Source organism: Diadema setosum, chromosome 10, assembly GCF_964275005.1.
Source record: "Diadema setosum chromosome 10, eeDiaSeto1, whole genome shotgun sequence".
Classification (NCBI taxonomy): Eukaryota; Metazoa; Echinodermata; class Echinoidea; order Diadematoida; family Diadematidae; genus Diadema; species Diadema setosum.
In genome coordinates this window covers 4,347,868-4,365,236 of record NC_092694.1, presented here as the reverse complement: position 1 = coordinate 4,365,236, position 17,369 = coordinate 4,347,868, and the positions used below count along the sequence as shown (strand labels likewise).

The 17,369-nt window shown below is 37.5% G+C and overlaps 1 protein-coding gene across 1 annotated transcript in view; it reads right to left on the bottom strand.

The window, feature by feature from the left end:
- LOC140234424 (uncharacterized) overlaps positions 1-17,369 on the bottom strand; it is a 101,553-nt gene that overhangs the window by 45,346 nt on the left and 38,838 nt on the right. The window contains exons 17-29 of the mRNA XM_072314469.1: positions 16,234-16,365; positions 14,651-14,764; positions 13,920-14,030; positions 12,890-13,000; positions 10,842-10,970; positions 10,243-10,356; positions 9,477-9,593; positions 7,856-7,972; positions 6,675-6,785; positions 5,359-5,472; positions 4,463-4,573; positions 3,016-3,126; positions 1,781-1,891 (exon numbers count right to left, since the gene is read on the bottom strand). Coding sequence (XP_072170570.1) covers positions 1,781-1,891; positions 3,016-3,126; positions 4,463-4,573; positions 5,359-5,472; positions 6,675-6,785; positions 7,856-7,972; positions 9,477-9,593; positions 10,243-10,356; positions 10,842-10,970; positions 12,890-13,000; positions 13,920-14,030; positions 14,651-14,764; positions 16,234-16,365 — 1,503 coding nt within the window. The remainder of the gene's footprint in view (positions 1-1,780; positions 1,892-3,015; positions 3,127-4,462; positions 4,574-5,358; positions 5,473-6,674; positions 6,786-7,855; positions 7,973-9,476; positions 9,594-10,242; positions 10,357-10,841; positions 10,971-12,889; positions 13,001-13,919; positions 14,031-14,650; positions 14,765-16,233; positions 16,366-17,369) is intronic.

The following is a 17,369-nucleotide window of genomic DNA, read 5'->3' as shown; positions in this document are numbered from 1 at the left end:
GTTTTTGTACATTGAATAAACTTTGAAACTTCATGTAAAAACTGGTGGAGAGGTATGGGTATATTGCATAAAAATATATAATTCATGCACTGAGATTACAGAGAAGTACATGCAAGTTGAGAAAGGAATCTCACAATCATGCAAGACTATCTGAAACCAACCCCTTGAGGGTGACAATCGAATAAATATATGAAGTAAATATATAATGCATGCACCAAGATTACAGAGAAGTACATGTAAGTTGAGAAAGGAATCTCACAATCATGCACGCTTCTATAACTTTGATGCATATAGGCCTGATGATGACATCATTGTGTAAGACCACTAAACCAACATTATTCAGGAACAGATTCTGAAAGAGCCAACTTGAAGCTCTAAAATGATGTATATCTCAATTCAAAGTGACTCTCCTAACCTATCTAAACTCTGGAAAGAAAGCACAAACTTTGGATAAGTATGTACTGAGCAAGAGGCTCTGAAGTATTAATAAGGGTGGCTTATTCTCACCAAGCCATGTTCTGTGCAATGAATGGGGAAAAAACAGGATGTACAACTCCATAGCAACACAATGAAGGGATTACCTGATTAAGCTGAAATTGGACATGCTCTGTTAGATCATTCTATCCATTAATACAATTATTGTGATACTAACTTTCAAAGCAGTTGAAACATCCTTTCAAGGGTTATTAGGGTTAAAGTGAAGAGTGTAAAAAAAAAGGTTTCCAAGAAATGAAAAGGGGCCTCTAGGACATATCTCATCACACAAGTCTTAAAAAAAAAAAAAAAAAAAGGAAAGAAAGTGTCCTTACTAGAAATGCCTGCTGTTGCTATTTCACTGTTTTCCTTTCTCTACCCCTCTGTTGTTCTTTATCTTGTTTGATGTTGCCTCCTTATTCATCCTTTTCCTTCAGTGGTTGCCCCCATGATCCTCAGGATCATTACTAACCCTCCTCTGCCTTTTGTCTGTCCACCCTCCTGCTCTAATCCCCTCCCTTTAACTGTTGGGCACCTTGCCAATGACCTCCTACCCTTTCCTTTTGTTTTCTTTGTTCTGTGTCCCTAGCCTGTCACTGACTGTTCTTGTTGTGTGAAGTCCTTATAATTATGTGATTGCTCTCCCTGCCTGTTTCTCATTTTGCCTCTGACAAAGATTCTGCTCGGATCGAAAGCTCAGGCCCCTTTTGACTCCATTGGGTCGCCACTTCTGGATAAGCAGTTTTCAGCAGCATTTTTTGCTACACTTTGATAAGTAACACATAAAAAGAGTATATTTTCATTGGTAATTCACCATCTGTTAGTGGGATATCTTATCATACCAAGACAAATATTTATAAGATGTAGCAAAGAGAAAAAAACAACAACACTTACATCAGGGCTCCACACTAACTTTATTTTTTGGTGGCCCGATGGGGCCACCAAAATCATCAATTTCAAATTTTTGGTGGCCCAAGAGAAAAATTTAGTGCCCCGAAAAAAAAAACCAATAAAAAAACATTAACTCACTGCATGCATTTATGCATTTCGGTGCAAAAAGTTACGAATTTATTGACATACTTTAAAAAAGATTTTGGTGGCCCGAGGCGGGCCACCAAATTTGCCCTTTTTTCAAATTTGGTGGCCCGACTTTCATTTTTGGTGGCCCGACTTTCATTTTTGGTGGCCCCGGGCCACCGGGCCACCGTTAGTGTCGAGCCCTGCTTACATGTATACTGAAAATACAAGAAAGTTCAAGATTCTTGGCACATCATGACTTCAAAATTGAATTGTGAATAATTCTTACCAAATTCACAGTGAGTTCCGATGAAGCCCACCTCACAGGCACATAGATAGCCGGAGTCCAGCAACTGACATGTGGCATTGTTCTGGCATGGTGCACTCAAACAGTGATCAACTAAAAACAGAAACAAGATATGAGAAAACCAGTGAATTACTTTACTTTCTGGACATGTTTCCCATGCCAAATTCCTGGGTTGATAATAAGCAAATCATCATCGACTGTGAGAGCGATGGTATACAATCTAACATTCCCAAGGTAATACGCCAGGTGTCTACAAAGCCGAGCCAAAGGTGAGGGCTGATTGACACCTTAAGGATCGCCGAGGCGATGTTAGATTGTATCCATTACCCGAGAAATAGGAGATGATTATTTGCTTTATATCCCACATCGATTGACAAATTTGAGATTTGATAAAAATGTATTCTATCAAACATGCAGATATTTATTTTATAATCGTGCTGAATACTACAACACAGGCGGTACAACCACGGTCAGCGGCAGTCGAATGAATGAGGCTAACAGATCTACAACGATAACAAGCGATACTGTTTTATCAATAATTGTGTGATGTGCACAAATGTGTGGCGTTGGTGCATCTGCTGGACTTGGCCATGGCCAATAGATGTGAGCGATACCTTTATCGATTGCAATCATGGGTACGATAAAAAGTGCCAACGAAAAAATATATCATATATGTGATAACACCACGGCATGGGTGTTGAAAGAAATACATCTCTCGGTCACATGTTACAAATTCAAGTAATCCCACTGGTCTAACATACTTATTGTCGCTGGGGTGACAAGACCTCGTATCTCAAAAATGTCAAAAAATTTTTTTTTAGCTTAATGGTCAAATAATGGGTCAAGTGATGTCTTGGCCAAATCCTAACTGTCTTACTACAAAAATGAAGCCACCATGACATGTCAAAGAGAAGGCTTTCCCATTCACTATAGTGCTTTGGCCGCCATGTTTTTTCGCTCTCCTGAACATTTGACAATTTTGAGATACGAGGTTTTGTCACCCCAGCGACGTTATGTGGGATATAAGACAAAACTATAATTACAGGAGGCAATGCACAAACAAATGGGAAAACAAATAGATAGAGATGTAGCAAAACAGGATGTAATATGACAAATCAGTATGAAAGAAGATGAAATACGGCAAAATAAGTTACAAAAGAAAGATAGCATAAGATAAGATGATAAAACAGATAGCACAAAGATTCGTGAGAACTCACCATTTCCACACTGCATCCCTGTGAATCCAGTGGTGCATTCACATTCATACCCCGTGGGTCTCAGTTCACACGTGGAATTGTTTTCACAAGGTTTGTCGAAGCAGAAGTCCTCTGTGGAAGAAGAAGCAGGAATGAAATTAACACTCACCCGCTCAAGTATACAACACATATGAAAAGTGTGTCATATATTTGTAATATACAGTATGCTGTGTGGTTTTGAATCAGATACACACACACTGTTATCATAGTATCAATTATTCTTTAGTCTAGTAATCTTCTTAACACTCGACATGTGTAAATATACATTACAGAAACCTAGTCAGACACTACATTGATAGATATTGACGTACACACCCTCCCCCTAAAATACTTGCATTTTAATCATAAAAGCAAGTGTCATTAGATCTTATGTCTCAGACGTATATCAGTATACATGCTGAGTCATCACATTACATGTAGAAAGTTGGAGACCATGAAGGGAAGAAAAATGTATGTAAAGCCAACTTTGGCACTAAAACTTTTACTGTTTTTTTTTTTTTTTTTTTGGATAATCTTTTAGAATGTCTTGTGTGCAATGAGGACGAGCAAATTGCACATATTATACCAATTTAAAGCTTAGAATCTAAAGATTTCAGATCTGGCATTAACCAAAATATTATTTTCAAGACACTTTATTGCTTTTGTAAAGACGCATCACATATAATCTTTAAAGAGCCTTGATGACTCTACTTGTCTTCAGTGTCATCTTTGATTACTTGATGCATGCATTTTTGTTTGTTTTTCAGGGGGGAATCAGTGCACCTGCATAGCAATGTCTTCTGTGATTTTGCCACTTTCTTTTCAGCATATCAATGAACAATGTATGACTTTTGAAAGGCTTTCAAGTTTACTTTAGTCAAAATTTTGAGATATACTTATTAGAAGTTACAGGTAACAGAACTATGTTATACAGAAAGCTAACGCATACTACAGCAACTGAACATTTTGTTTAACTAAATCTGAATTCTTCTGTAAATGTTTGTGCATTGTCATTGTCTGTAAGGGGGGGGGGGGGGTGGGCACAACTAATATTTCTGGTGCCACTTCCAGGTTTCATTTCATTTTTTTCTTTTTATTTCTTTTGTTTCTAACGAAAAATAAGAAGGGGGTGTGCCGGTTGCGCCCCCCTCTGGATCCGCCACTGCTTGTGTAAGACACAAGAGAAGAAGAAGAAAACAAAGAGAAGTATAATACCCGTTTCACAAAAGTCCCCCAGGAACCTGGCAGGGCATTCACATTTGAATCTAACATTTCTGGTGCCATTTCCAGGTTTCATTTCATTTTTTTCTTTTTATTTCTTTTGTTTTTAACAAAAAATAAGGGGGGTGCGCCGGTTGCACCCCCCTCTGGATCCGCCACTGCTTGTTTAATACACAAGAGAAGAAGAAAACAAAGAGAAGTATAATACCCGTTTCACAAAAGTCCCCTAGGAACCTGGCAGGGCATTCACATTTAAATCCATCCACCTCCAAGATACAGACTCCTCCATTCTGACACGGATCACTGTGACAATAATTGTCTGCAATGAACAAAAATAAACAAAAGCACACACATAACAAAGGAAGTATGCAGTAGTCAATAAGCCACCCAAATGATTTACACAATATAATCTGTACTAAAGAAAATAAAGGACATAAAATTCTCCCAGTCATCTTTCCTTACCAGTCACTTTCAGAGTTTTCTCTATTCTAAATGTAGTCTACGTCTGTCAACTTGTATCCAATCACATGCTTTGTATGTCTCGCATGATTTGATTTTGGTTCAAGCCACCATGAAATTAAAGCTGGGAGGTATATACATGTACAAATGTACTAGATTTCTTAGATTTGAAGTTAAAAGTCATACATTTTAGTTAAGTTGAATGATCATTCATATTTTCTACTATTATCAAGGACACACATATTTTCAGTAAGTGTCCATCAATTTTCTAGTATCATCATGGTTTACACAATGAGTCTTGTGACTGAAATCATTACAATAATTGTCTCTGTGTGTAACAAGTAGCCTAATAGTATTCTCTTAAAGACCCCAATATAACGTCAAGGTGTTATACTTGCTGAGTCCCTTATACTGACCGATGGACTAAGATGGGCCCCCTGCAATGCTGGGGGTAATTACAACATTAGTACAGTGTAAGGCCCTCTAGAAGAAGAGGTTTTACACCTAAGCGGTTAGCCTTCATTGGTAAATGATAACATCTATAATCTTCAATTGAGAATAAGAAGGGCATTACGATGCCTCTAACACTATGGCTTTAGTGGCAACTTAACACCCTATCATTCTCAACCGACGTAATATTCTTACCAACTTCACAGTGTCGTCCAAGGAATTCATCGGTGCAGATGCACTCATAATTGATGAGTTCCTGCAAGTTACACGTGGCGTTGTTTTGACAAGGTTCACTGTAGCAGTAGTCAACTGGGAAAGGGGAAGAGATGAAGAGATGTGAATACAGTTGAACCTCTCTTATCCGGCCTCCCTTTATCCGGATCTCTCTATTATACGGACGCAATCTCGCCGTGATTTTTTTTTTTTTTTGATAATTACGGGAGGAAAGGGGGATTCCCAACTCCTTGAGAACTCCTACACAAACACACATGAATGACATATTACTTCCAACATTAACATACACCTCTATTTTGGGGTCTGTTACTGAGTGTAACAATGAAAAGGTTGCAGTATACACATTACTACATGTGGTACTACAATGGGCTACATCAGTACATGTGTACGTATATGTACATGTATAAAGCATTGAGTCTCCCGTATCCGGCCAAATCCCTTATCCGGATGAGCCCCGGTCCCGACTTGTCCGGATACGAGAGGTTCAACTGTACTTGGATGACAAAACTCTTCATTACTCTTTCTGTTTAGTCTTTTTGATGTTTTGGTGTGTAGCATTAACCTAAAAAACTACATACTGTACATGTACAATATGCATATAAATGACTAATATCCATATTCAGATTGGGGAAATGGTGGTGTGTTTTTGGTTTTTTTTTCATGCTGATGCTCATTTTTTCTATAAAGGAACTGTTCAGTTTTGGTGCTGCTTTTATGTAATGTCTACTTCAGCCATAACTGAGAGGCTTTATTGTGCCTAAGAATAGTTGATTTACATTGTATTCACTGATAGAACAATGCATCTGACTCATTGCATGACCCATTACATCATCTTTTCTTCTAATTTTGGAAGTTCCCTGACTGACACAGATTACAGTGTTTTAAAACCTAATAGATCTATACCCTAATGTAATTAGACTCTGTCTATTTTAATGATATCAAAGCTTAACAAAAACACAAATAAAAAGAGATAAATGTAGAAAGAAATTCCTTGGTACACGCATGTGTCAATGAAATACTGTACAAGCTGAAATTTTTGCAGTGGTTTTATTTCCGTGAATTTCGCGAATCGCCTTTGAACCGCAAAAATAACAACGCGCGAATAACTAAGTTCAGTTAGACCCTCACAACCGCGAAATTAACAACACGCGAAAATGTCTTCCACGCAGCAATTCGCGAAAATATCTGTACGCAAAAAATTTCAGCTCGTACAGTATTAGAGGTTACTGATAATGAAATGTGATGAAATGAATAAATATTGTCAGGGAGGTACTTACATTCCTCACAATGAATACCAAAGTAGTCTGGGGGGCATGTGCAGTTGTAACCCTGGGGACCAAGCTCACAAGTGGCTCCATTCTGACATGGGTCACTGAAGCAAAAGTCCTCTAAAGATACAAAGCAAAATTCATATCACGATCCAAGTTTTAGAGCAACAAGTCCATAATCATTTCTAATACATACAGTTTTTAAAGTTAACCTACAGCAGTCTGCCTTCCTGTTCATTGACACTAGTTTTACTTGCACAAGTTGCAGCCATGAACTTGTAAGTCAAAATGACAGCAATTGTACCACCCCACAATCTGTTAGAAGTGAACAATCACCCTCTACTTAAGCTGCAGCATGATATTTACTAAAAACATACCCGCCAACATTTCAAGATGAAATATCTTACTCGTGGATTGCAAAAATCTTATTTTATATGCAAACTGAAGTTAAAAATCTTACTTTCGGTCAAATCTTCAGAAAATACACATGAAAGGTATATCTAAATATTTTTTGAAAATCTGATTTCTCTGACAGAAAATCTGATTTTGCTATTTTTAACGTAAAAATCTTTAATACTGAATCTGATAAAATCTTACTAGTTGGTAAGTATGTAAAAAATATCCAAGCCAAAGATTTTTCAAACCAACTTTCAAAGTGTAATCCTCACAGTATGCAACTCTAGTCTTGTAATGAAATGTATATAGCTTGCAACTGAACTGTATGTCATTTATGTTTTGTTCTAATGAATTTATGCCATTTTTGTTTAACAATAATCCAATATCTTAATGAATCTATGTCAAATTCATCTATCTATCTATCTATCTATCTATCTATCTATCTATCTATCTATCTATCTATCTATCTATCTATCTATCTATCTATCTATCTACCTATCTACCCACCTATCTATCAATCTATCTATCTATGAATTCATCCCACAATATTCAGAGCCAATGTTTTTTGAAAGACACTAATGAAAGTGGGAATGTATGCCAGGCACGCCATCATTTGACTGTCCTGGTTGCGACAGGTAGAAAGATGTTAGGATAGCAATTCTCACTAGAATATAAACTTCCCATTAGCGACAGCCAATCAGGAAGCAAGATTCTTGTTGTTACCATGACACCTGCCATTGCAGCAAATTTTTGTGAAATGGAGCTCTGTTCTCCCCACCCCTTGTGGTTCTTACCTATTTCACAGTGGGAGCCGATATAGCCTGCAGGGCACTGACAGGTGTAACCATTACCATTCTGGTCCAGATTACAGGTGCCTCCATTCTGACAAGGGTCACTCAGACAAAAGTCCACTGCATCATAAAACAAAGAAAAAATTATTATGAAAAAGGCATTTCGGCTCAAAGATTTTCATTGTTAGCATAACATGACATACCATACAGGACATGAGATATTGGGGCAGAAATCGATATTGCGGTAATTTGAATATCTTCCAAAACACATGGTATTACAGACCTTCTTCCTTAACACATAGTATTACAGACCATAATATATCGCACTGCAAGTGTAAACGGTATTATTTGAATATCAGCACTTCAGTCATATCACACACACAAATCATATTGCGGCTTCTGTATTACATCTCTCACAAAAACATCTCTCTTGGTAGTAAACTGCTTCCCATAAAGATTAATTGAACATCACTCCAATAGCAGAAAAAGGTAATATTACCTAAACTTACTGATTATAGATTATCATTAATGATGTAGGGTCAGGATTTGTTTCCTTTTTCTTCATTTTAATTTGTGCCATTTCTTCTAGCTTTTTTTTTAGCTTTCCATGGGAAAAGACATGCACATAATAATCATCTCTAAGTATCATACTTACAATGTAAGGTTGACTATCTGTCAAAAGAGAACTAATGGATAGAGGTATTTTGCAAACATACAAAATGTTCAATCGAATCAGATGATTGCAGTACCCATATATGTGTTATTTCAATTTGGACTAATCTTCTGTATGTATTGGTCCATGTCACAATAAGTGTTGATTGATTGTATGTACAGTATTTTATCTTTCTTTTTTTGGGGGGGGTTTGAGGGCTCCAGCCACAAGCACACAATTGCTTCTTAGGAGTCCTGGGTCCCGTTGCATAAAACTTTTTTAACAACCTTAGAAAATTCTGGTTGGGATTTGCCCAACCTGAATTTTTTAAGGTTGCTAATCTAAGAATGTAAAATCCGTTGCATAAAAACTCTGGTTGGGAGCTTCCAACCGGAATTTTGTGATTTCAACCAGAAAAAAATCCGGTTGGAGTTTTATGCAACGGGCCCCTGGCATGTATTTGTTTCTTTGTAATGACCTGTAGGTTGTATATTGTTTTATATTTTGCCAAATAAATGAAATGAAATGAAATGACTGAATTTTGGTGTGTTTGTAACACAAGTATGCAATTTGATACAAACAAACATCACACAATATTAGGAAAGTTCTGCAACTTTCCCTTCCTCCTTTTAAGAATAAAAATGCACTCCCATAATGCAATGACCATGAATGTTGAAAAGTTGAAAGCTCTACAATTTTTTTTTTTTTTTTTTGACAGTCGATCTTTCTTGAAAATGGCTGTGTGTTGGTGTGTATCTAAATTACAGCAAGGAAATATATTGACATGACTGTCTGTTTGTCTGTCTGTCTCTTTGTTTGTTTGTTTGCTTATTTGTTAGTTTGTACGAAAGTAATAATCTAGTGCACTGATCACAGATTTTCCCTCTTCAAAGCTGTGCTGTGAAAGAACAGAATTGTATCTCTTGACATGTTGAAAACTTTTGATCTGTGCAATCCTGACGGCCCACTCACCAAGTTGGCAGTGCGTCCCTGTGAAGCCGAACGCACACTGACAGGTGTATCCCATTCCGTTTGCCAGGAGGGTACAGGTTGCAGCATTCTGGCACGGATCGCTGAAACAGAAGTCCTCTGGGGGATAGAGTCAGACGAAGATATTAAATAAGTTCCATCATTATCACTGCTCTAAAATTCACAAAACGAGAAACCAAGATGTCAATGAAAACCAGTCATGTCAAACTTTTGCATTCCCTTTTCTTGTCTTTCTTTTCATCTAAACCAATTTTTGTGTTCATTACTGCTCTTACATCATTCTGTTAGTTCATTATTGCTCCTACATATTATGTTTATGTATTACTGATCAATATTTGACATAAAATTCCTTGTCATTATATCTAGTGTTTTTCTTTGTTTGCAAGAAACAGAAAGTTCCATGGAATAACTGAATTCCACCAAAACGTATTATCTGTTTGAATCATTCATGATTACGCTGAAATCCTGACAGCATCAAAGGACCAGTTATTTCACAAATTGACAACCGCAAACACAGCAGTACACACTGCTGAATGTTTACAACATATGATATGAATTATGATTTTACTTTGAAAGAGAAATAATCATTAAGGACAGAGGACCATTATGATAAATTGATAAGATAAAGATTTGAAATCTTGAGTTCCCTTTGAAACACAACCATCTCATGTAAATCAATAGCTGTTGACACCCTTTGGTTTTGAGTTTACATAAACCTATGTATGTATGTTCTTCTTGTACTTCTTACCTATTTCACAGTTGTCCCCAATAAATGGATCAGGACAGTCACATGTGTATCCAGATCCAGAGAGAAGAGAACAGCTGCCGCCATTCTGACAGGGATTGTTGAAACACTCGTCCACTGTACAAAGAACAAAGTAAAAACTTTCTTTTATTAATGGGAATTTGCAAAAGATCACACTGAACTCACATTGTACTGTACATAAACCTTGTATAATGTATCTAGATACAGCCTATTTGTCATTTATTGCTTTGTGAACATCAGAATGCAAGATCAAATTTCTATCTGCTCGGCAACTCTTATCATACCCTGTATGACTTTTAACTAGCACTCCCTAAAAGCACTGATTCTTCAAGGGCACATCTATGGTATGCAGAGATACAGATGGATGAACTACAAAGTATTGTAATCCAGAAGAGATGTCGTAACAGGCCAACAAGTAAGTTTAGAATCAATGGGAATTTATAATGTACTTAGACCATAGCAACAGTCATGATACGATAATTACTATCAATATGAGGGGAAAATGAACACATGCAGATAAAAAGTCCAGAATAAATCACTACTATAGTATGCCTAGAATTACTAGAATTTGCCTAATATACCTCTCCCGCAGTCAGCCTCTGTGAATCCAGGCACACAGGTACAGGTGAAGTCTGTAACGCCGTTGGTCACACTCGATAGAGTGTTACATGTGGCGCCGTTCTTGCAGGGGCCCAAGAAACAGGCATCAGCTGGGAAGGTTGGTATTGAATGACACGTCACAGAAAATATATCATAAATGGAGTTTATCATAATGAAAGCAATATTACACTACAATGACATCAATTATATTTTGTGAATCACTGAAATCACCACTCACTTAAGAAAGAAGAAGGAAATATCCAACTAAAATGGAGGAGAGTGTCAATACAAAGTTCTGAACTAATACACCTAGACCTGGTAGATCATTTAATGGTTAGACTGCAGTCGTGCCAGATTCTGGTTCAAAACTGATTTGGGGAGCATGTGCAAAGAATCTATGTAAAGTGTAGTTGGGTAAGGGTGTCATCTATAATCTAGATTGTGTATGTGAATGGTTTCAAAAAAAAAAGAAAAAGGTGAGAAAATTGTGCATTATATATACAGCACATTTCATTTACATTTAACCACTACCTATTACACTTGTTTTTCTTTCCTAAAGGAAATATGTTTCAAACTTGGGTTTCAAGTTGACACAGTGGCTCTTAAAAACCTATATTCTACTTCTAAAAGCATTTACCAGCATTCTTGTACCTTTGTATAACAATGTTTGTAACAGCATACATATCTCACTTGGGGTAGAATTCGGTTATTTTTTGATATTCTTGTATAATGTTAACGTATCATTTTTTTTTTCGAACAACGTGAACTTGTGTATTATTATCGCCAAAGATTAATTTTGCATTTATACATATATATGTGACCCGCTACAACAAAAAGGTCCTAAAGTCGCGCACGGTCGAAGCCGTGAAAATCGAGTTTGAAGTCGGAGCATCATAATTGGTCAAAACTTACGATTTTCTGATTTTGACATATTATTGGAGTCTGACATGTCTTCTATCATCTGTCGAAATTTTGAGGCAAAATGATGAAAGGAAAGACCAAAAAATAGCGTTTTTCTGGGCCATGTTTTTGGCGTTTCAACCAAGCAGAAACCGGTTCGAAAATTTGGATTGAGCGCCACAGATAGGCTCCGCCCTTAACAACGACCGGAGTGATCTCATTGGTCAGTTTGCTGCTTGCCGCTAACCGAAGCGTGAAGCTCGCACACTGCCAGGTCGACTGGTGCGTGCGGGCGGGGTGCGCTATGCCCAGCCGCTTCTCCTGGCATCCTGGTCACTGATTGGTCGGTGAGGAGACCGCCGACGCTGTGCTTGAATGAGCATTTCGGGGGTTGCTAGGGTTTACCTTCTATTGTCCGTAGGTGAGAATTGACTAGCGTGTCCCTTGATCGCGATTGCGTCGCAAGGAAAACTTTTAGGGCGCTTTTCTCGAAACAGTGATTTCCCATACGTCTCGACATGCTCTCTTTTGAACATCGATATCTCCGCAGCCGATTATTTTCATAAGATGTGTTATATATCAATTTAAAGCAGAACGATTAGGGAATTTTGTCATGCAATTTTCAAGTAATCGACCTCACCCGACTTTAGGATCATTTTGTTGTAGCGGGTCACATATATATAGAGTATTGATATTGTGTTGATGTTACGATGTAAATAGGAATGTCCTTGATTTGTTATTTTGTGTATGTTGAACTGTTATATTTTGTTATTCTGTTGCAGGGCCCCCTAGGATAACAGTGTGTGAACCACTGATGGGGCTACCCTGGGTAAAGAAAACTGAATGAATAAATGAATAAATAAATACATGTACATGTAAATACAATGTATGCTGATATTCAAACATGAAATGTTTCATTTCCTCCCCTGCCCCCCTCCACCTCTCATTAGAGCAGAGCAATGTTGATGGAAGCAGGTCTGCTAGAAGGAAATACCAAATGTTGAATGCATGATAAGAATTAACCCATTGGAGACTAGTCCCGAGTATACTCGGGCAGGTGTCTATGGGAAATGTGTGTTACAGCAAAACTAGCCCATCCTTGATGGGTTAAAAGTGAAGATGCACTCACCCGTTTCACAATGGGTGCCCAGGAACCCAATGGTACAGTCACAGACATAGCCATTACCCTGGAGATTACAAGTGGCTCCATTCTGGCATGGGTCACTGAAACAGTAATCATCTGGAGAAAGAAAAGAAAAGAATGATTTCTGCATCTGTTACATATTTAATTCAGCCTTACAGGGCTATTTTAAAGATATATGACAGAGCTTCACGTCTCTATCATATGCAATCTTTAAGTGACACAAAATCTAAAGATAGAAAAATTTGGCCCTGATCACGTTGCAATAGCTTATAAATTCTACTGTTATTCCACACTGATTCAACTAGATGTGTGCTGCCTTTTTGCCAGGGATAGGTTACAAAGTTATCAATCATCCACATAACGGAAATTGAAATGTTTTCTAGGACTCTAACTTCTCTACATTCATTTAGCAATGAAGGGTATGTAATATTGTCATTACTGTCCTAAACAAGCAAAACAAAACAAAATTACAATGTATTCCCATCTTATCAAAGACATTTATGAAGTTCAGACACTTGCATCATCCCAAGAGTGAAGTGGACTGTTTTAGCTTGACAATGAATTCTTTCAGCCCCTGATAATTGGGCAGTGATTTGGCTCAGTTAGAAGCGTGTTTGCCTTCAGATTCAAAGGACTCGGGGTTTGTTTCCCCAAGCCTCACTGAGCAATGTTGTGTGTAAGCATTCCGTACCCTCTAGTAAGAGGCAAAATACTCTGTCCCTCGGGCACGAGGACATAAAATGGAGGTCCCTTGTGTGAGTTGGCAAGGACTCACACACATACTGAGTAATACAACTGTAGATCCCACATCATTCATTCATCACGGAGTGCAGGGTACCAATTAACCCAGTGAAATGGTAAACACCTACCCACCCACACAAGAAAACGGGCGAAAGATGCCGACCCTTCGTAGCTCAACCCAGGTGACTAGCAATAGTCAGCAAAAGATATTAACAGGGCACACTGTGCCATACGCTTGAATGAACTTTTGATAAATGTAGACGTGCTTCCATACCTATTTCACAGTGGGTGCCAATAAACCCTGGCTCGCATTCACAGGTGTAGCCTGTTGAATCCAGGGTACAATTCGCCCCATTCTGGCATGGATCACTGATGCAAAAGTCCTCTGGACATGGACGAAAGGAAAAGCACAAGAAACATATACCTTGTAGTGAGACAAGCAAAGCATCCAAGAAAATACAGTAATATCTAATATAATTTATACGAATTACAAAAAAAAAATCAAAGTCATGCGATTAAAGTGAGGCACTGTGAATACAGAACAGGCACAGATTTGGTAATCTTAATTGATTCATTTAATCTACACAGCATCCTCAAACAAACCTTGTTAATATATCTAAGCTTACTGATAAAATGATCCTAGGAATGACAACTATATGACTAACCACTGAATCTTCATTAGACTACAAGAGAGCCAACAAGAGGTAATTTCATGTCTGTTGCAACAGCTTTACAAGGACTACTGTATACACCATATATTTAACAAGTCTAAATTTTTGTAGATTGGGACTTTGCGACAATTAAATTTGCGGTTATGGAGAGGTGAACTGAATGGAGAAATGCATATGTGTACATAACATTTATATCAGGATCAGAATCTCTATTTTCGCGTGTCTTTAATTTCACGAATAGCACCTTACTCGCACAATTCGCAAAAAATAAAAACCTTGCAATATATTGGTCCTATACAGTATTAACATCAGCAAGAGTAATGGTTATACTCACCAACTGAACAGTCATCTCCAATGAAGCCAGTAACACAAATGCACTCGTGTCCCACGGGGCTGAGAAGTTGACAGGTGGCTCCATTTTTACATGGCTCTAGGAAGCAGTCATCTCCTGGGAAATTGAAGAGGAAGATGATAGTAAGAAGTAGAAGGAGGGATTGAAGAAGAAGAAGAAGAAGAAGAAGAAGAAGAAGAAGAAGAAGAAGAAGAAGAAGAAGAAGAAGAAGGAGAATACAATGAATTAGGAGAAAAGAACATATTAGTACAAACAAACATAAAACATAGTTACATACTTAAATGATCATGGCTGATTGAAGCCCTGTGATGAACAAACTTTCAATTTCACACAAACAGCTTGTTTGTAATCCATTATGCCTTTGCAGAAATTATCAAACCAGGACAAATACAATAAAACTTCCACAAAGTTCTACAAAGACCAGCCTTCCATTTAATAGGTATAATGGTTGATATGTAATATGTGAAGATGTCCAGGTCTTTGATTCAAAATTGGGGTAAAAAGAAACTGCAAGACATTTAGTGCTCTTTGTAAAAGGTAAAATGTGACTATAATGTGAATATATATTGGGTTATACATGCATACATCAAGTTAAAAAAAAATCCTTCAGGCACTGCATAAATATAAGGAAAGTAATGATATTTTGAGGAGTTGACCTTGACCTTTGACCCATGACCCCAAACTTCCCTAGATAATCACTGCCTATCGGTACATGCATATATATACTAAGTTCCATGAAGATACCTTTAACCATTTGCGATATATGGAGAAAAACATGAAATTTTAACCTTTTTTCACCACAAAATAACCTGTGACCTTTGACCCTTGACCCCGTGACCCTAAAATCCAAACAAAGTATCATCCCCCCAGGATATACCCTCATACCAAGTTTGATGCAAAACCACTTCACGGTTCTTGAGATATCGACAAAAACAAAACGGGACAGACGGACGGACGGATGGACGGACGGACGACCCAAAAACATAATGCCTCCGGCCATTCGTTGGCAGAGGCATAAAAAGAAGAAGAATGATTTGGTGCATGTCTTACTGGTAAATTTTGAAACCATGGCCATCACACAGACTCCTCACTTTCAACTCTGATAACTTTTAAAAAGATGGCACTACTGCTTGTAAAGTTGGTATCAATCATGAATAGAAGGTGCTTAATGAGAGTGGAAAATTTCAGCTTAATCTGATAATCCCTTCTATTCATTGTGGTTGCTACAGAGTTTTACATCCTGTTTTTGTCCCCTTTCACTGCAAAGAGCACAACAAGATGAGATTAACTGCTTGAATAGACTTAAAAGCCTCTTTTCTCAGTGCACACAAACTTTGCCAGAATGCATACTTTCTTTCAATTATAAGGCTAGGAAGGTCCATCTGTATTGATTTATACATTGTACATCATTTTATAGCTTAGATTCTGCTCTTTCAAAATCTGCTCTTAACTAAAAATCCATGACTGGCAACTTTTTGATGATGCAGAGTCACAAATAATGATATCATTGATATATTAGGTGCAAGTCCACATCATTCGTCACGACTGACCAAAAGTGATGTTACCTCTTTCGCAGTTGACGCCCGTAAATTGTGACAGGCAGCTGCACGTGTAGGTTGATGTTCCGTTGATCTCGTTATCGAGGAATGTCATACAGGTCCCGTGGTTGACGCATGGAGAGCTTGAGCACGCATCCACTGATTAAAAAAAGAGAAGACATATATATATAACTTCATTCAAAAAGATATATACAACATTTTTGCCTTGTTAAATTACATTCCGATGCTACTAGTAAAAAAGGTACATGTCCGGTATGTCCCCAAAAATAATTACAACGGGAGCTCCGCAATGATATCTTTAAGAATAGTGAATCAATCTAAATACAAATTAAGGTATGAAACTTTAACTCATTGCCCACATCTTACAGAAAACCCCATTCGATTTGCTTCAGTGGTCAAAGAGAAATGAGGAGTTTTGTACAGGATGTCAGGAATCTCTTCCCTCCAAGTTTTGTCTATTGTATTCACACACGAGAGCATCGAAGTGCTAAACTTGGAAGAATCAGACCCATGACATGCTTTACAACAATCCACATTTCTCTGTGACTGCTTAACCAAATTGAATGGGGTTTTCTGCAAAATAGAGCTAAGATGTCATATTTTAAGACCTTGAAGTAGCATTTAGACAGTTTTAGTATATTGGGTGTTATCAATGCAACAATCTAATTGTACTTTTTTTTTACATACTGTACAGTATATTATATATTAAACATCAAGATGTCTAAGCAAAGAAAACTAGTAATATAAAGTTAGTGAAGCACTCTGAAATCTATTTCCACCTCAGAGTATGATAAAATTCATCTGAGATGCTAACTGGGAGCTATTTTTTTTTTCTCTCTTTTTTTTTTGAGTAACAGGAACAATGTCAGTTTCAACTACAAAGACATAAGAAACACATAATTTGCACTGTACCCTACTACCTACCACAAGTTTTCATCGGTACTTGACAGAGACTCAACATTTACTCCGGCGAAAATTGCTCCAGTCTTATTTTCTCCAAGGACTTTAATAGGGTTAGGGCTAGGGTAGTACATTGTAGGTTTAATTTGCTGTGAGGATAAGGATTCGAGTTAGGATTATGTTTGTGGGTAGAATTAATGCTTGGCTTTTATAGCATACAGATATTTCATGGGAGCAAATGT